This window comes from Pelodiscus sinensis, chromosome 4, assembly GCF_052426305.1.
Source record: "Pelodiscus sinensis isolate ZL-2025 chromosome 4, ASM5242630v1, whole genome shotgun sequence".
Taxonomy (NCBI): domain Eukaryota; kingdom Metazoa; phylum Chordata; order Testudines; family Trionychidae; genus Pelodiscus; species Pelodiscus sinensis.
In genome coordinates, this window is record NC_143055.1 from 43347089 (window position 1) to 43367312 (window position 20224).

At 40.7% G+C, this 20224-nt stretch overlaps 1 protein-coding gene across 2 annotated transcripts in view; it reads right to left on the reverse strand.

Annotated features, from left to right (window-relative positions):
- The window catches only part of RFC1 (replication factor C subunit 1), an 81819-nt gene that overhangs the window by 28935 nt on the left and 32660 nt on the right, over positions 1–20224 (reverse strand). For both annotated transcript variants that reach the window (XM_075930561.2, XM_075930560.2), the window contains exons 5-9: positions 8489–8721; positions 6592–6666; positions 4328–4405; positions 526–613; positions 128–426 (exon numbers count right to left, since the gene is read on the reverse strand). In XM_075930561.2, the coding sequence (XP_075786676.2) occupies positions 128–426; positions 526–613; positions 4328–4405; positions 6592–6666; positions 8489–8721 (773 nt within the window). The remainder of the gene's footprint in view (positions 1–127; positions 427–525; positions 614–4327; positions 4406–6591; positions 6667–8488; positions 8722–20224) is intronic.

The window sequence follows — 20224 nt, forward strand, 5'->3', positions numbered from 1 at the left end:
AATAGTTAGATGAGGAACCTGGTAAAATGAAAAAAAAAACCACCACCCCCAAAAAAAAAAAAAAAACCCATTCATACCCTTCTGTCAGCATCAAGCGCTAGTGACCTCCTTCATGAAAGGTCCCTACCTCAGGTTTTTGGGGAGAAATTTTCTGTTTCTTTGGCGTTCTCTTCTCTTCCTTTTCTGAAGTGATTTTTTCTTTTGTCGCTGCACTAGGAATCTCTCCCCCCTTTTTATTGCTCTCTTCTTTCTGTTTCAGAGCCACAAGCTTAGAGCTAGGTTTCAAAGGCAAGGTCTTATTCATTAACTCCATTGCTTTACTGACAGAAGTTTCTGGATGTGAACAGGATGCTCTTGTGTTTTCTGATTTAGCTTGTTCCTTTTCATTATTAGTCTTTGTGTCTTCTGTTGAGTTTGAAGTTATCCCTGGGGGAAAAAAAGAGGGAGGGGGAAGAAATGTGTGTTAACAGGAGAACTTTCATATTCCAGATTGAATGCTAAAGTTTTTCTGTATGCTAGCATTACTTTTTTTAGATTGTTTATTTTTTTCCATTGTGTTTGAACTTGTCTTGGTAGTTGAAATGATTTGCTTGTCTTCTGGATCTTTTCGAGCCTAAACAAACAAACAAAATACCAGGGGTTAGAAGTGTACACCTTCGGCAGGTTCAAACCATCTCTCTCAATTTCTGAAAGCTATATTTGGGTTCTGAAAAGCACTGTGTAAATGGTTAGTCCCAACCACTTGTTAGAACAGGATTTATTCATGCACCTCTGGAAAATACATCTAAGCAGATAAGCTTTTTAGGATCAAATTCTGTCCTTCTGCATACCCCCCTCTTCGAATGGGAGACATATGTCTAATAACCTATGATGATAAATTTGGTCCTAATCAGTTCATTTGGCAGCTTAAGAGAAACAGCTTTCATTTATGAATTTCGAAGGCGATTACTTTAACTAGTAAGTGTTCCCTTTCTGATTTACATCTGACCTATTTTCAGTTTGAATGTTTTGATTAGTTTCAAAATAAAATCAAGGAAGCAGAAAATCATAACAGTTAGAACAATCCTATTTTATGTATGTTTTAACACTGGTGGACAATGTCAGATTTACAACACTGAAAAATACAGCCTCCTATTCGCTTATCAGGCACTCTCTAACACAGAGGACCCACAATTTTAAGAATTCATTTTCTATGTTTTTTCAATCCCTGGCTTCTCTGAGATTGCCAACATTCTTGCAAGGTAGAAACAAAATAAGGTGGTGGTTTTGTGACGTAGACTCTCACTTTGGATCAGCAACTCAACTTCACCTCAAGTACTAAGTCACCAAATAGTCTACCAATCTGGGCTGAATTTAAAGTGGACCTACATGTGATAGGAAACACAAACCCTAAACCATTCCATTTTTATGTTGATAAGATTTTGCTACATAATTGCCTATAGAATACATTCAAAAGTACTAATATAACTTTGATTTAATTTGAATTTTTCCCACAAACTATTTCAGTCTTCAGTATTTTAATATTAAATTTTAACCTTCTACATCACATCTGAGCATGAATCACAATCAAACTGGAAAACTGTGCTACTTCACAAAATCAGTTTAAAAACTAAGACCAGTTCCACACTAAAAAGTTAAGTCAACCCAACTATGTCCCATAAGCTATGAAAAATCCATACCCCTCAGCAAAGTAGCTAAGCTTATTTATCCCCCAGACAGCACTAGGTCACTAGCTACCACTCCCATTACTACAGTGATCGGAGAACCATTCCCATTCCCATAACTCAGAGTCTACACTAAAACACTACAGCAGTGCAGCTGCAGCTATGCTATTGCACCAGTTTAACTGTATACTACGGATGTAAGCAACTAGTCGACTAGCCAATAAGCAAATGCTTATTGGATAGGAGACTCGACTAGTTCCCCCAGCTGCCTCTATCAGCAAGGGAGGGGGAGCAGAAGCTGGTGTTGTGGGGAAGGAGACAGTAAAGCTGGTTTCCCCCAGTAAGAGGAGGCAGGGGAAGCAGAGGCACAGTGGGAAACAGCACAAGTGGGAATTTCTTCAGTCCCCACTCGTACTGGTTCCCACTGTGGGCGCTTCTGCTTTTGAAGTGAAGTGAAGCTGAACTGCTTTTCAGAAGCAGAAGTGCCGCAGGGAGCACGGGGAGAGCAGGGACTCAAGCAGTCCCCGCTCTCATCATGTTCTCTGCAGCGCACCCTCTTGGGAAGAGGGGGGACAAGAGCCACTGCTGGGGGGAGCCAGCTTAAGAGCCCATTCCCCGCCAGCACTGTTTCTGGGGTGCCATCTGGCCCCCCACCTGTATTAGAGACAGCAGCGGGGATAGAGGACACGTTAAAAAGCAGCCCCTGTCCACAGGGGTCCCAAAGCGGAGCTGGGGCCCCCCCACAGACAGGGGCTGCTGCTGCCAAGAAACCCTTGTTCACAGCAGCCAGGGCTGGCCACGGACAGGGGTTGCTGAACCGCAAACATCACTGCGCTTCTGCATTTTAAATGTAGTAAGAGCCCAATGGCACTTACTGCATTTAAAATGCAGAGCCGTAGCATGGGTGGCTCTGGAGCCAACATAAGCCAGGACTTCAGTCCCGGCTCGAGTTCGCTCCTCTGGAACTACCCCAGCTGCAGCTCTGCTGGGGTGCTTATCAACTATACAATTAGTCAAATAATTGCATTTTAACATTCTTAGTGTATACCCAACCTACAACTTGGTCTTGTAAAATTTCATATGTTAATAGAGAAATTATGCCCACAAACAGAAAACAGACAACTGAATGAGGAGTTTCATTGACTAGATTTCTAGTTCTGAAGAGATACAGAAGCCAGTAATTAACTGCTAATGGTTCAATCTTCTTTTCCAGTAAATTACTAATTATAAAAAAAACATTTTGTCAGACAATACTAGGTGAGTTCATAGATATAATTATCACCTGGATTTACTGTTTAATCTTCAGGTAAGTCTCAGAGTTAGCTTGTTAGACAGCTATGTACAAAGCTATAATTATGACAAAGGTGAAGAACTCTACTAATGAAGGGGCCAGTAAAGGAGAACTGTTCTGCTGCACTCACTAGGGCTATGTCTAGACTGCAAGCCTCTTTCGAAAGATACTTTCGAAAGAGCCTCTTTCGAAAGAGAGCGTCTAGACTGCACACGGAGTTTCGAAAAAGCAAGCCGCTTTTTCGAAAGAAAGCACCCAGTGAGTCTGGATGCTCTCTTTCTAAAAAGCCTGTTTGCTTTCAAGAACGCCTTCTTTCGAAAGAGCACTTTCGAAAGAAGGCGTTCTTCCTCGTGGAATTAGGTTTACCACCGTCGAAAGAAAAGCCGCATTCTTTCGATTTAATTTCGAAAGAACGCGGCTGCAGTCTAGACGCAGGTGAAGTTTTTTCGAAAAAAGGCTACTTTTTTCGGAAAAAACCCTGAGTCTGGACACAGCCTAGCAGCCAACAGAGCATAGTGACAGTTTCAAAGGAAGCAGTCCACCCACTCAACTTCAAGGATAAAAAGCAAGACACCTGCTGATGCTCAGGGAGGATGATTCTTACTGAGAATGGGCATCATAGAACACTAGAACTGGAAGGGAACTTGAGAGGTCATTGAGTCCAGTCCCCTACCCTCACAGCAGGACCAAGCACTGTCTAGACCATCTCTGATAGAGGTCTATCTAACCTGCTTTTAAATATCTCCAGAGATGGCAATTCCACAGCCACCGTAGGCAATTTATTCCAGTGTTTAACCACCCTGACAGTTAGGAAGTTTTTCCTGATGTCCAACCTAAACCTCTCTTGCTGCAGTTTAAGCCCATTGCTTCTTGTCCTATCCTCAAAGGCCAAGGAGAACAATTCATCTCCCTCCTCCTTGTAGCACCCTTTTAGATACTTAAAAACCGCTATCATGTCCCCTCTCAGTCTTCTGGTTTCTGAACTAAACAAGCCCAATTCTTTCAGTCTTCCCTCACAGTTCATGTTCTCTAGACCTTTAATCATTCTTGTTGCTCTTCTCTGGACCTTCTCCAATTTCTCCACATCTTTCTTGAAATGTGGTGCCCAGAACTGGACACAATACTCCAATTGAGGCCTAATCAGCAGAAGACTTCTTGTGTCTTGCTCACAACACTCTTGTTAATGCATCCCAGAATCATGTACAAGTACAAGTGGGCATAACCTTTTCAATCCCATAACCTAATGCTTCTAGCCTCCCCATGGATCTCCATAAAATACATACACACAAATATAATGCAATCCAGGAGTCACAAGAACATTTTAGTTTTAAAAATCTTTTTATTTTTAAAACAAAACTTATTAAAAATTAACCTTTTTTTTCTTTGGTGTTTCATCCAACATGGCCAGAGTTCTGGCAAATTCTTCATCTTCATGCAGCTGTCTCTCTAGCTGTGAAAAGAGGAGAATATCCAGGTTTTTGTCAAAGAATTAATTCATAGATAGTTTGTATATAAAGATAAAAAATTCACAAAACACATGGACAATGACAATAATTTAAATCAAATATTTCGCCAAGAGGAAATACTGCTGCATTAGACTTCTCCAAATGCTACAAAATGACTTGTTTTACCCCAAGTGTTGTGACAGTATTCAACTCAATGAAAGGTATCTGTAATACCAACCAACCCACTATATAAAGAGACACGCTATCTAGATATTTAGGAATAAAATTGTGCAATACCATTATTCTGTTCCTTTGAACATTTGGACTACCTTCTTAATACATTACACATCTAAAATCAGAAAAGAAGTCAAGATCTCACTACTAAATCTGTTACCCGGGAGCTCCCGGCTGGTCTCAGAGATCCTCTTCCAGAATTGATTTCAGAAAAAAAAAATCCTGTTCTATATTAAAACATCACCATAATGAAAGTGGCATCTTAATGCCAGTTTGCTTATTCAAAGATGGCAGATTTTTACAAATATATCCTCTGACATTTCCCTGGCTCTTACTTTAATGCATTTGAGAAACTGACATATTAGACAGATGCGAATCCTGTTGAAAAATATAGATAGCAATTTCAACAAAATAGATTTCCTCCAGTGTCAGATCTACACAATTCCTCAGATTTCATTTGCAATTAATTATTAGCTTGTGCCAAATAAAAATATAAAGCCTAGTTATATTAGGAACAAATGAAGGAAAACCTAACAAAGGCAACATCTACAACAGTGACAGGAATCCTTGTTACCATTATCATCATCTAATATTATGCCTTGAGGAAAACATTTGTCCTAAGGTGTTTATTGGTAATAACTGTACTCCACATTACAAATCAAATCCTTTTGCAACAGCAAGTAAACTGCCTTAACCCAAGAACAAACACGCCTTCCTGCATGATTCAAATAGATGACTTCATAAGTCCAGATATACCACAGGCACTATTTTCTATGTAACCATAACACTGGTAGTATACTGAAGCTGATGAATGGCATCTATCTTTCCTGCTTCCAGCAGAAAGACGAAAAAGGACAGAAACAGTATCATTAATGTAAATGAGGCATTTAAGTAAAAGATACACAAGAAATGTAATGGAGATGCTCTAATTATATCTACAGCACCACCACTCTTGTACAAATTGCATTAGGGATTTAAAGAAAATTTAGTCTTTTTCTAAAAACGTACATTTAATATAAAAAGTTAACCCTATGAGAAGATAATATTTTCTGGCAAATTCATAGAGCACGGGTTCCCAAACTGGGGGCATGAAGAAATTCTGGGGGGGGGGGGGGGGCAAGGCAACCCACCCCCCATCAAGTTTTGCTGCCCCAGTCAGTTCCTTTTTTTTTTTTCCTCAACAAGTTTTGCTGTTGGGGGTAGAGCGGGGGCATGAGGGTTTTTCAAAAAAAATCAAAAAGGGGGCATGATGCCAAAAAGTTTGGGAGCCACTGTCATGGAGGATGTTCTATTTTTTAATGTTTGTAAACTATAAAACATTTATTTCATAGAATACTTATGCATTAAACATTTTCCTGTACATCTATTAAACGTAAATTACCCACTCTTCCCTTCAATGAAGAAAACATGCACATATTTTCACAGATATTCTACCCTTCTCCCCATATAAAACAGATTCATATGTTGCTTATAAAGTTAAATACAGTAGTACTATTGTGGATAAGAAGGATATGTCTAGAAGTGCATAGAGATCAAGAGACCATCAAATGAAATGGTCATGGATGGCAGTGATCTCTTGAGATGTAGCATGCATTTCACAGGGCAAGAGAGAAGTAAAGAAGGGGGAAGGAAGAGTAGATCTGAAAGGGCAGGAGTAGTAAAGACAGGTAAGAGTGTGCAAGAGTGATGTAGAACCGCAGAGAGCAGGGTACATAAGGAGGCCCCATTTACAATATTAAAATGACATCCACAAAATAACCTTGCATATAATAACTTTATTGTTTAAATGTATTTTTTAAAGAAGGCATAAAGTCTGTCTTCTCTTTGCAAGTCATTGGAACAGCAAATTCATGGAATTGCTCAACACAAAACACAACAAAGCTATTTTGTTGTCAAGTGAAGGCTGTTAAAGAGGATTATTTGATTTGCGGGGACAGAGCACCAGGACAAAGTTTACCTCTACATCTTCCTCTAACTGCAGTTGCTTAGCAATGGCCTCATCTTCTAGCAATGAATCTCTGCTGTGTGAAAGCTGCAGTTGAAAGAAAGGAAAATAAAAACAGTTCAAGTTCTCCCATTATCTAGAAAGGTACCATGGAATACAGTTGTATTAATTATGAGGAGTATAATTTCCCTAGCCCAGGGGTCTCAAACTCCCCAGCCAGAATAGTTATGCAATGCACCATTTAGGTCCCCTCCCCTGAGTTTGAACCCCTGGATTTCATGCTTGAGATCTGCTTAAAGCCCAGGCCCTAACCCTAGAGCAGTGGTCTCCAACCTTTTTACACCCAAGATCACTTTTTAAATGTCAGGACAAGCCAAGATCTAGCCCCATCCCTTCCCCAAGACCCAACCCCTTCCTTGATGTCGCGTCCTCTCTGTTCCCCTCCTCTCCATCACTTGCTATCCCCAGCCCTTATACACTCACTGCGTTGAGACAGGAGGTGCAGGCTCTGGGGTGGGAATGAGGGATTTGGGTAAGTGAAGGGGTGAGAGATGCAAGCTATGGGAGGGAATTTGGGTGAAGGAGGAGGTGAAGAAGGAGATGCTGGCTTGGGGAGGGGATTCCAGGCTGGGGAGTGTTGGGGTCAGGCCAACATCTTTCACAAATTTTCAATTTTTAGTCAAACAATATTTTAGAAATTCAAACTGATATTCTCTAGTGTTCTTGACTTTTTAATCAAGCATTTCAGACAGTTTACTGATAGTACAATAAAACTCTTCACATAGAACTAGAATTGGGAGAAATTCCTTATCAGGTTTCTCTTTACACATGTAAAATATAGAATTGTTGAAGAAAAAAAAAAAAAAGCTTGTTCTTACCAAGTCCATTTTATAAATTAAAAAAAAAATCTGACAAACAGCAGCAGCTACAGGAAAATGGGTCCGTTGGTAGTTATTTAGTGTTGAAAAACATCGTTTGGTAACATCACTCTTCAGAGAACTGAACAGGAAGAGAGACTAGCAAACTGATAGCCTCCATTTTGCTGGTGTTTCTAAAATGAGTGTAGTAAGTTGCAACTTGAATTTCTTCAGTTGTTTAATTAAAGTCTTGTTTTCTTAGTAAAAGTTGAACCTCTCTGGTCCGGCAACATCCATGGTCCAGCATGATTGTAGTTAGCCAGATGTCCACTTATGAGTTTGGCCAAGTTTCCTGCGATTCTATAAAGTGTGTTTGTTTTTTTTAAAATAGTCGCCACTGCTGGCGCGCAATGTTCTGCACTGTTATTTAGTTCTAATTTACCCACAAAAGTCTTCTAAGAGCCCATTAAGCAGTAGAAGTGTTCAGAATGCTGCTATCAATACAGGCTTCCCACAGTTTGGCATAGTCTCTAGTTCGGCACCCATCAGGTCCTAAGAGTGCTGGACTAGAAAGGTGCAACCAGTATTTTAAAAATTTGTTTCCTACAAAATGATGCAATACTTCAAAAATTTTATCCCTCACCATGCACCAAATCTTATGTGTTAATAATCACTAATTTAATAATTTTTTTATTGTTACATGTGGTTAATGAATTAATTTCACAAAATCTACAAAACAGAAAATTTTGCTACAGAAGCATAGCACATATATTAGAACATTAATGAACTACTTTTTGCTGAATATCAAATTATACTTTTCTCTTTGAAAATATCAATGTTTTTTAGAACTTCTAATACATCTGGATTTGTTAGTCAAAATAATACTCATTTACACTAAATTTACACAAAATGGCTTTTAAAACAAGACATGTCAAGAATAAATGGTTATGTGGCAGCTCTGCATTGCCGTTAAGCAGTTCACTAAACCAGCCATTTTGATCTGCTATCATTAAACACCTGAGCAGCTAAACAAGAATATACTGAATACTCACTTCTTTTCTTTTGCTTGCTACCAATTTCTTTTCTGATCGTTGTACGCTACTAGTTCCAAAGTAATCGAATACTGAGGTTGGTGTCAATTTTACTGGAGATAAAGGTTTACTTCTGGCCTGTGGCTTAGCATCCTCCTTTCTTGCTCCTGCTGTTCCTGGACAGCTGCTTGCTGATGTTCCATTCTCCTTGGGTTTCTGTGAAGTCTTCTTATTAATGAAGTCATCTTCATCATCTTAACAGAGAAAAATATTTGATCACTCTGTTATCCTGAATATGTTCTTACATAATGTAACCGAGGAAAATTATTTGGGGCATGGTTTGTTATTTCTTCACCTGACATCTTTGAAAATTTTACAAAGTGTGAAATGTTCATTTAAAAAAATACAGCTCAAAGCACCACTTACATAATTCAATGTAGGCTATTGGTAATTATGTACAAATTTATTACTACTATTTTGTACTCATGCAGAATCTTTCATCCAAAGAACTTTATAAATGTATGTAAAACAGAGACGGCAATAGAATCAAGGTCTCCTGACTTTCAAACCTCTTCCGTAGATGAAAACAGCAAGTTATTAAGATAAAGGCCTTTTACACCATACCCCTTTAGTTACAACAACAACAACAAAATACACACACACACACACACACACACACACACACACACACACACACACACACACACACCCCAAAGCATAGCATTATACTGATCTATTTTTCATTTCAGTATTTACATGGGCCTCATCACTTGAGTACCCCAGGATTGCTTACTACTATCTACTAACTAAAGCGACAGGGAGTTCTGTGGCACCTTATAGACTAACAAATGTATTGTAGCATAAGCTTTTGTGGGCAAAGGCCCACTTTGTCAGATGCATGTCATGATACAAAAATATTTTAGGACTTTCATAGTTGGTACCAGAGGCAAGGGAACAGAGATGCACTGAGGTGCATATTTCCTGGAAATGTGCGAGGCGACTGCTTGAATCATAAGATTTTTTTAAAAGGTTTGTGCCCATAACAGTAACTAGCAACTATACCTAGCACATGTGCGCTAGCAGTGGCAGCAACATTCACAAACTCTTATCAAAACCCCGAAATGCTTAACAAATTATATTACTTCTCCCTCCACTGAAAGTGTGATCATCTCTAACACAGAAGAGCAGCCATTTAATAGCATATAGCAAAAGTAGACAACAGTTCCACATACACAGTAAACCCTGAAATTCAGGGAATTTTGGAATAGCCCATATACCACAAAAATGAAGTGAGGCTTTTATCTTCCTTTCCTTATAAAAAGAGCTGTTTTTGTGAAAATGATGAAAAGAGTTTTATTCTTCCAGTTTTGTTAACTCATTTTTAGTATCCGCTCACAAGAAACCATTGCTACCAGATATTTTCATACATCAAGGTTTTCCAATAGGCAGATATTCAAAGAATCCATGTAATACAGTATTATCATTACTGAATCTTAGGTGGCCTGGCAACACAATTCATAGAAGAGATGTAAGAAACTTACTGTACTGTGTTACCTAGCTCTCTTGTAAGTAGATGACCATGCCCATCCTCGGTCTTTGATTGTTTTGCTCAGCTTGAGCCTAATCCAAAGCCCGCTGTGGTCAATGAAAAAAAAAAAGACTTCCAAATTATTTCAGTGAGACTTAGCTCCCCTCATTTACTACTAATATCCAATAAATACTCTAATTAAAGAGGACACTCCACCAGGACTATATAATAAATCAAACACTACAGATCCAATATGCCAAGAGACCAGATGAAGACGGGGGGAGGGGAGGGGAAGAAACCATACAGCATGGTTTGATTTTTTTCCGTTTGCTTTAATAAGATTTGTTTTTATGGTGAATTATTGCTAAAAGACTTTAAATTGAGGTATGTGAATTAAAAGATAAAGTGGCTGTCCATGGCCAGAGGAAATTATAGAGGGTATTAAGAACAGATGCAAAGGCCAAAAGAAAGTGAAAGGAAGATATGATTGGAGCAATTGAACAGGAGGCTTGAGTCAAGAGAAGAACTTAAAATGCACAGATCTGATAAAAGCAGAACTATACAGAGATTTCAAGTATCCTGTATCTACTTGAAAAATGTAAAACCAGCCTTCAGTTACAAGGGTGGTGTTTCTACTGCTTTCCTTGGGATACTACAGGCAGTCCCCGGGTTACGCGGATCCGACTTATGTCGGATCCGTACTTACGAACGGGGCTTTTCTCGTCCCGGAGGACGCGGGCGGCGGGACCGCCCAGACGCACCGCGGTCCCTCCGCCCGCGTCCTCTGGGGCGAGAAAAGCTGCTCCACGTCTCCCTAGTCTGCTGGGGCCCCCCCCACCCCAGCGCATCTGGGCCCCCAGCAGACCAGGGAGACACGGAGCAAAGCCGCAGAGGACCAAGGCGGCGGGACCGCGGCGCGTCTCGGGCCTGCGGCCCGCGTCTCCCTCCTCTGCTGGGGGGGGGGGCACAACTAGTGCGTCCGTCCCCCCCCCAGCAGACCAGGCTTTTATCCAGACGCCTGTGGTAGAGCAGCTGAGGCGCTGCCAGTTGGTCCCGCAGCACCGCTCTCGGCACTACTGGATCAACCCGGCAGCACCCCAGCTGCTCTGCCCCAGGAGTCCTGATTCAGCCACTGCTGGTCAGTTTCAGCAGCGGCTGAATCAAGACGCCTGGGGCAGAGCAGCTGGGGTGCTGCTGGGTTGGTCCAGTAGAGCCGAAGAGCGGCGCTACTGGAGCAACCCAGCAGCACCCCAGCTGCTCTGCCCCAGGCGTCCCCAAGTCAGCCGCTGCTGAAACTGACCAGTGGCTGACTACAGGAAGCCCGAGGCAGAGTTGCTCTGCCCCGGGCTTCCTGGAATCAGCCCCTGATCAGTTTCAGCAGCAGCTGACTTGGGGACACCTGGGGTAGAGCAGTTGGGGTGCTGCCGGGTTGCTCCCCGCAGCTCAGAGGTGCGGCTCTGCGGGGACCTACCTGGCAGCGCCCCAGCTGCTCTGTCCCAGGCGTCCAGATTCAGCCGCTGTTGAAACTGATCAGCGGCTGATTCCAGGAAGCCCAGGGCACAGCAACTCTGCCTCGGGCTTCCTGTAGTCAGCCACTGGTCAGTTTCAGCAGCGGCTGAATCTGGACGCCAGTTCCGACTTACATACAGATTCAACTTAAGAACAAACCTACAGTCCCTATCTTGTACGTAACCCGGGGACTGCCTGTATAGTACAAAGGGAAAATGTTCCTAATATTCAGCGTAATGCTCAGCCTTGGTTGTCCTTTCCTTAATTTTATGTAGATCTGAAACAATGAAAAAATATGTTCACAGAAATTTTTGAGCAAAAATGTTTCCATTTTCCAACCAGCTCTAATTGTATCTCTTTATTTCTAGTTACATACTTTTATAAACAATTCCTTATTTCTTTAGTAGCTTTTCTAAGGGTATACTTTCCTTGCATTTTCAGTGGAAGGTGGTTATTTGCTTATTAGGTCTAGACAATTTTCTGCCCTCCTTACCACAAGAGTAAGATTTCTTTTTTGATTTACAAGTGTCTTCTTCCCTTTTCGCACCACATAACGGAAGGTGATAATAGCAGCTTTCAGGGCATTAGCTGGCTGGAAGATTTCTGCTACTGAACATTGTTATAAACGTATTTTAAAAGGACACCCCAAATAGGCAGGCTAATTATTGTTCAGGACTAAAAGCTATGCTTGTGAAGGAAGAACTAGCTTAGCAGCTACATCAAAAAAATAACAGCAGAATGCCTGAAGACAAGATAGTCCACCTGTCAAACAGTTCTGTATTATTTGGCCCACAGAGCAATTGACCAAGAAAAAAAGTAAGCCTCAACACAACAGTGTATTTTCTTTGGGCAAAAATACATCTCCTACAGCCATTAAGCTCAATTTAACTAATATATCCGGGAGATTTTCCTCTTGATGCTAAACTAATTTTCCCAATTTAATATCTTAATAGTAGATTGCTTGTTTCACAAACTTAATTTCAGAATTATTTTCACTTCTTACAATTTTTCAGTTCAACAAGAAAATGTATTTCCAGGGATAAAATCTGCATCTTACTAAAATTAAGAGTTAATGGAGATATAACTACATTAATTTGTTTCTGGTAAAAAACACAGATCGCTTTCTACTTCTTAACCCTAAAGACACCAATGTAATAGAACTGGGTTTTACTTTGGCAGACTGCTTTCAAAAGAAGACTTCATTACTTCAACTATTTTTAACACTTAAAAAATAAACAGTATATTACTTTTTTTAGGGGGTAGTGCAATGTAAAAGGATAAATATGAAGACGTTTAATTTAAAAGAATGTTGATTTTTTTTAGTCAAATTTATGATGTCAGCACTTTAAGTATGGGTGGCAATCAAAACAAGTTACTATAGGAATATATAGGAGACTATGGGACCACCTAACCTCAGGATGATTCTTACCAACAACCACAGGACATATCACACTACCACCAACCCTGGAACTTACCCTTGCAACAAACCCCGGTGCCAGCTTTGTCCACATATTTACTCTGCTGACACCATTACTGGACCTAACCATGCCAGTTACAAGACCAACAACACATATTCTTGTTCATCCAGAAATATAATTTAAGTCATCATGTGCCTAAAGTGTCCGTCTGCTATGTACATTGGACAAACGTCTCAGACACTTCACCAAAGAATCAATGCACACAAAACAGACATAAGACTCTCAGAGAGAAAGCTGTTGCCTGCCATTTCAGCCAGATTGATCATTCACTTAATGACCTTAAAACATGCATATTGCTTCAAAGAGACTTTAACTCCAGACTTCAACGAGAAGCTTCAGAACTGTCATTCATGCTTAAATTTGACACTTTATGTATGGGTTTAAACAAAGATTCTAATTATTTCACCCATTACAAAAATAGCTTCCCCAATTATCCCCCCTATGTCACTACTCACAAACTTACCTTTCCCCCTCACGCCCACTCTGTTCTAAAATTTGATTTGTCAATTTCACATGCGTTCACTTTTTTTTGATTGCATCACTTTGGTATATATGGTTGTGCCGATTTTCTTCCACATATTGATCTGAAGAAGTGGGTCTGGCCCACGAAAAATCACCTAATAAACCATCTTGTTAGTCTTTAAAGTGCTACATAGTTCTGTCTTATTTCCTAACTGTTCTTCTGAAGGTGAACTGAAGTGAAATTGGGTTGTGTCTTTTTATTTATATTTCTTTATCAGGTTGGATATTAGGAAAAACTATTTCACTAGGAGGGTAGTGAAGCACTGGAATGGGTTACCTAGGGAAGTAGTGGAGTCTCCATCCCTAGAGGTGTTTAAGTCAGCTTGACAAAGCCCTGGCCGGGTTGATTTAGTTGGAATTGGTCCTGCCTAGAGCAGGGGGCTGGACTTGATGACGTTCTGAGGTCTCTTCCAGTTCTATGATTCTGTGTGTAAAGAGGACCTGATTTTTTTCCTGTACATTGTTTTACCTTAGAAATTTCAGGATTGACCTATTTTACTATAGAACTATTTAGAGACATCATATACAATGAAAGGTTTCATACTTAAGGGTACGTCTACACGTACGACCCAGATGTGCTCTCTGGTCAACAAAAAAAAACCACCACTTCTGCATGTGGCATAAGCTATATCGCAGCAGGAGAAGCTCTCTGACATAGTCCTGTGCACACAAGCATTTATATTGGTATAACTCAGGGAGGTGCAACACATTTTGCCAACATATACTGTAATGCAAACATTGCCTTTAATGAAGAGGCAGAGAGATGTTGAAACTTCTCCTTTTTAAAAATTCCTCTTTCGCTCAACTATTACGTCAATTTTGCTATAGTCTCCATCTGCTATTGTGCCCATGTAAACACACACTCTGAATTTCCAATGTAAAAAAAAAAAAAAAAAAAAAAGGGAGAAAAAAAATCAGGCCTCCTTTATAAAAACAAAGCAGCATAAAATAAAACCATTTTTGTTTTTTAAATCTACTTGCCAAGTTCATTTAATGTGATTCTTTTGAGCTAGTGTTTGCCTCTTTCCAGTAATTAACCCATGACAGTGATGGTTTCTCACACAAAAAACAATTGTATTCTATGCACGCAGGAAAACAAGTGAAGCTGCTCATATTGGTGTCTTTTCTGACAACGGTACATTACATACACATTTAACCATAAATGTAGAGGACAGAAAAGACTGATAGAATAAATACCGTTACAAGACTATGCAAAATGGCAGGCCAGAGCTTCAAACATCTTAATATTTAGTCCAAAGTTACACATTATAACTTTCACTTTAAGAACTATAAGGAAAGGAAGTGCATAAACTCAAACATATGCCTGTTCATTTATAAGCCGACCCCCCAAACTTACAGAGAAAAAAAATGGTAAAAAGTCACTGACCTATTTATAGACCAACTCCAGAGTACAGCGGTTTAGGAACTTATAAGTGGGCCAGTGACTCTAAGTTTGGAGGGGGTTCAGGCCCCAGACCATTGGGCCTGCTTTTTAAATTTAGTAAGAGCTTAGCGGCTCTTGCTACATTTAAAAGGCAGAGCAGCAATGTTTGGGATCCAGTGCAAGCCAGGACTGTTGTGTCCTGCTCATGCTGGATCCCCCACTGCCACTCTGCCTTTTTAAAACCCATTCATAAGCCAACCCCTGCTCTTCATAGCAGAATTTTTTTCCCTAAAAAAGTCCACTTTTGAACAAGTATACATGGTAGTCATCTGGTACTCCCTACACAATTTTGAGAATACGGATTATACTTACTTTACTTTTTTATTTGCATCCACATATTTATTTTGTCCACTACATAATCAACATTTGCTTTATCAGAATAAATACAGTCTTTTAAAATAGTTTCGGAAAGAGATCATGGCACAGAACTATTTATTCTATAAAAATTTTCCTTTTCCATATGCAAAAACACCAAAGAAGAAAGACTGATTTGTGAATAATACACTGGACTGGAAATTAAGAACTACAGATTCATTGTTATTAATTATTGATATTGTGGTAGTAATTACAAGCCACAGTCATGGACCCAGCAGTCTTCACTGTGCTAGGCCCTGTACAAACAAGATAAAAGCAGCCCTGTTCCACCGAGGTTACAATCATATGTAATTCAAATCTTGGCTTGGTCTCAAACTTCAAACGTGACCTTGGGAAAATGACTTAGTCTATATCTCAGTTCCCAATTGTCATAATTGATTATTCTCCCCTACTCTTCCTTATTTTCCTCTTTAGAGCATAAACTATTTGAGGAAGGGACTTTATTATACATTTGTACAGTATTTGGCCCTGATCTCAGGTGGAGTCTCTGTGTATTATTATAATGCAAGTTAGTATTACTCTAAACCATACAGGCATAGTGCTGCATAAAAAAAATTCTAAATAGCTCCAAATTAACACAGTAGCATATGTTATTTGGTTATTAAGATTGTATTATGTGTCCGTAATTAGTGTGTGATTTGGACATAAAAACTCAGAGGCTATGTCTACACTGCACCCGTTTCGCGCAAGAAATATGCAAATGAGGCTAAAAATGGAATATTACAGAGCCCCAATTGCATAATTAATTAGGCTCTATTTTTGCGCAAGAAGCTTTTGTGCAAAAAGGAGCTGTCTACACAGCTCTTTTTTGCGCAAAAAACCTTCTTGTGCAAGAGCCATTGTTTCACTTTTTTCTTCTAGGAAGAATGGCTCGCACAAAAACGGAGCCTCATTAATTATGCAAATGAGGCTTGGCAATATTCCACACTTGGCCTCATTTGCATATTTCTTGCACAAAACAGGCACAGTGTAGACATAGATAGAGCTAGTTTTAATACTGCCTCAACATTAATCATCATCACGTGGTTATTTGCAACAACAGCACTTTAAAGCCCAGTTATGCACCAGATTCCTATTGTGCCAGGCATTATACAAACACATAATAGAGTCCCTGTCCCAATTCATTTACAATCGCTCTCCAAGTTACGAACCAACACTTGGTCCATAACTCGAACTGTTCGTAACTTGGATCCCATAGTTACATGGCGACCGCATTGTTCGTAAGCGCGGATCGCCGTTCGTAACGCGAACCCGCATTTACGACCGCTTTGGTCATAAGTGGAGGTGGCCGTAAGTCGGGGAGCGACTGTACAATTTAAGATGATGTACTATAGTGGCTCAATGTGGTTTATCTTTACCTCTTACTGTCCAGTCTGTGTGTAGGTTGTTTATTGGTCTGTATGAGGAGAAGTCATTTCATTTTGCTATAATTATTTTAGAAACAGACTGACTTGTAGTTTATGCATCACTTAAAAAAATTTAGCACTATATTAAAATATTTTGTAGATTTTCAGTGTTCTCCTTTTACAAAGTATTATTTAAAACAACTGAGGTTTTAAACAGAATAAACCCTAGGCAAGCAAGACTCCAACTTTTGTGTTTGCTTATTCAATTTAAAAACTGATTCACCTTAAATCATATGAAAGAAAAAGCAATTTAAAAAAAAAATAGATGCCCTATTTGTCTAAGGAAATGTAATTTTCCCACTATTCACATCATTAAAAAAAACCCTGAAGTAGTCCAATAGTAAATCTAGACTTCAGGAACTGGCCTTTATAATCCTCTAGATGTTTTATGTTCAGTTTAATGCACTACAAACATGCATTTTAAATTAACACTATTAGAGCTTCTGCCTATAGTGAAATTTCAAGGCTCCATGTGATAATTGAAATATAAAAGCTACCAACACCCAACCTATTCAAATTTCAATCCTACATCACCACTTTACTGGAGAAGTCAAATAGATGTTATCCAAGGCCACTCAAAAAAGATTATCTCCTTCTCTACTGCATTTTATCAGGGTCCAATCCTCAAATCCCTAAAGTCCTAAAAAAGCAAGTGTGGATAATTATGTATAAGTTAGCTTTTTAGGATCGGACACAAAATATGGAGCAACTGTATTTCCTGACTATGACATTTATACAATTCAGAGGATTGGAATACACTTTTCATTCACATTAAACAAACAAATAGACCAAATATCATTAATAGTTCTTTACAATTTTTTTTCTGCTAAGTTAGTCTTCTTTAGAACATAAGAACGGCCGTACTGGGTCAGACCAAAGGTCCATCTAGCCCAGTATCCTGTCTACCGACAGTGGCCAGCACCAGGTACCCCAGAGAGGGTGGACCGAAGACAATGATCAAGCGATTTGTCTCCTGCCATCCCTCTCCAGCCTCTGACAGAGGCCAAGGACACCATTTTATCCCCTGGCTAATAGCCTTTTATGGACCTAACCTCCATGAAATTATCTAGCTTCTCTTTAAACTCTATTATAGTCCTAGCCTTCACAGCCTCCTCTGGCAAGGAGTTCCACAGGTTGACTACACGCTGTGCGAAGAAGAACTTTCTTTTATTAGTTTTAAACCTGCTCCCAATTAATTTCATTTGGTGTCCTCTAGTTCTTCTATTTAGGGAACTAATAAATAACTTTTCTTTATTGGCCCTCTCCACACCACTCATGATTTTATAAACCTCTATCATATCCCCCCTCAGTCTCCTCTTTTCTAAACTGAAAAGTCCCAGTCGCTTTAACCTCTCCTCATATGGGACCCGTTCCAAACCCATAATCATTTTAGTTGCCCTTTTCTGAACCCTTTCCAAGGCCAAAATATCTTTTTTGAGGTGAGGAGACCACATCTGTACACAGTATTCAAGATGTGGGCGTACCATAGTTTTATACAGGGGCAGTAAGATATTCTGGGTCTTATTTTCTATCCCTTTCCTAATAATTCCTAGCATCCTATTTGTTTTTTTGACTGCCGCTGCACACTGCGTGGAAGTTTTCAGAGAACTGTCCACGATAACTCCAATATCTTTCCTGATTTTTCGTAGCCAAATTAGCCCCCATCATACTGTACGTATAGTTGGGGTTATTTCTCCCGATGTGCATTACTTTACACTTACCCTTATTAAATTTCATTTGCCAGTTTGTTGCCCAATCACTCAGTTTGGTGAGATCTTTTTGGAGTCCCTTTGTATAGAGGACAATACGTAAGCACATGCATATATTACTTGTATTATTTCAAGGTATCATACTTAGGAAAATGGGTTTTTTTCTATTACTCAAACTTCCATTTGTGTGATAATCAAATGTATCTAAGTACAAAGAAGGGCTGTATGTTATTAATTTAAGAGAGAATTGACACGAGTTTTACAGGCTGTTCCCCATTTTTATTTAAATATAAATATAAATAAAAATGTACTGCATTCCTGGCTCTTAAAGCTTAATACTAAAAGATTTAAAGAAACACTTATGTTCAGCACACAAAACACAACCACTATTGTTCTCATACCAGTTTTAGCCCAGAGCATTACAACATTTAAGAACCACAGCCTGCAATACGGACTTTTAAGGAAAGTTGTAACATAACCTTAACCATAGCAGCGAACTGCAACCTAATCATAGTGTTTTACAACTTTAACTGCAATATATGAAAAAGGTGCTAAGTAGACCACTCAAAATTAGACTTGCCACATGCCATAGGCCAGTGTTTCCCAACTGGTGCTCCATGGAACCCTGGGGTTCCACAAAGTGTGAGTAGGGGTTCCGCGAGGAGCCGGCACTCTCCCTCCCCCTCTGAAAGAGAGCGCACCGGCTAGCCAGCTTCTTAAAGAAGCAGCACACTTGTTTCCCCTTCCTCCCTGGTGACGCAGAGGCATAGCGAGGCGGGGGCAGAGGGGAACAATTGCTCCCAGATGGCACACTAGTGGGTTGCCAGACAGGGATGACCCCACGTGACCCACAGCGGAGAGGGAAGCACTTCCCCTCCCCAAAGGAGCTGGCACACGCTGCCTGAACAGCTGGAGCTGTGGCACCTGGTAACTCAGTTCTGTGGCCTTTCTGCATGGGGGTGGGAGGGGAGGAAGGAAGGGGGAAGAGGGTAGGAGACCCAGGTCTAAGCAGCTCCGACTGTGCAGGCAGCACTCTCTGCCTTGGGACTCCCTGCACCCCTCCTCCCCCTCCCTCCTGCACCCCTCCTCCCCCTCCCCCCTGCACCCCTCCTCCCCTTCCCCCCTGCAGGACAGCATCGAGGAAGTAAGTTGTTAGAGTGCAACAGCCCCTGCTGTTCAGGTAGTGTACACGCCAGCTGTTTGGGGAGGGGAAGTGCAGTCGCACACTTCCTGGAACCTAGGTGCACTGCAGGATTGCCAGGTACTGGTCTCAGCTGCCCCTGTTCAGACCCCCCCCCCATGAGTACCCTGTCCCCTGCCCTCACCAGCACTGTCCCCAGCACCCAGCAGCACCCTATCCCCGGCCCCAGCACCCTGCCACCCACCCCAGCACCCTGCCACCCATCCTAGCACCCAGCAGCACCTTGTTCATTGTCCCAGCACCCTACCACCCACCCCAGTGCCCAGCAGAACCCATGTCCCTGACCGCAGCATCTGCCCCAGTACCCTGCCACCTGTGCCAGCATCCTGCCACACAGGAGCACCCTCTCTCGGGCCCCAGCACACACTAGCACCCTGTCCCCACCAGCACAGTTAGGACCACATTCGTGAGGCTTGGGGGTTTTGGAGGATTTTTTTTGCATCTCACTTGTGTGGCCCCAATTGACTTTTCTTTGGGTCAAGTGACCCTTGACTCAAAACAGGTTCCCCCACCCCTCCCATAAATAAAGAATGCTAAAACCTTTTGAGTTTGACATATTTTATTTAAAAATGAAGCCTGGCCAAC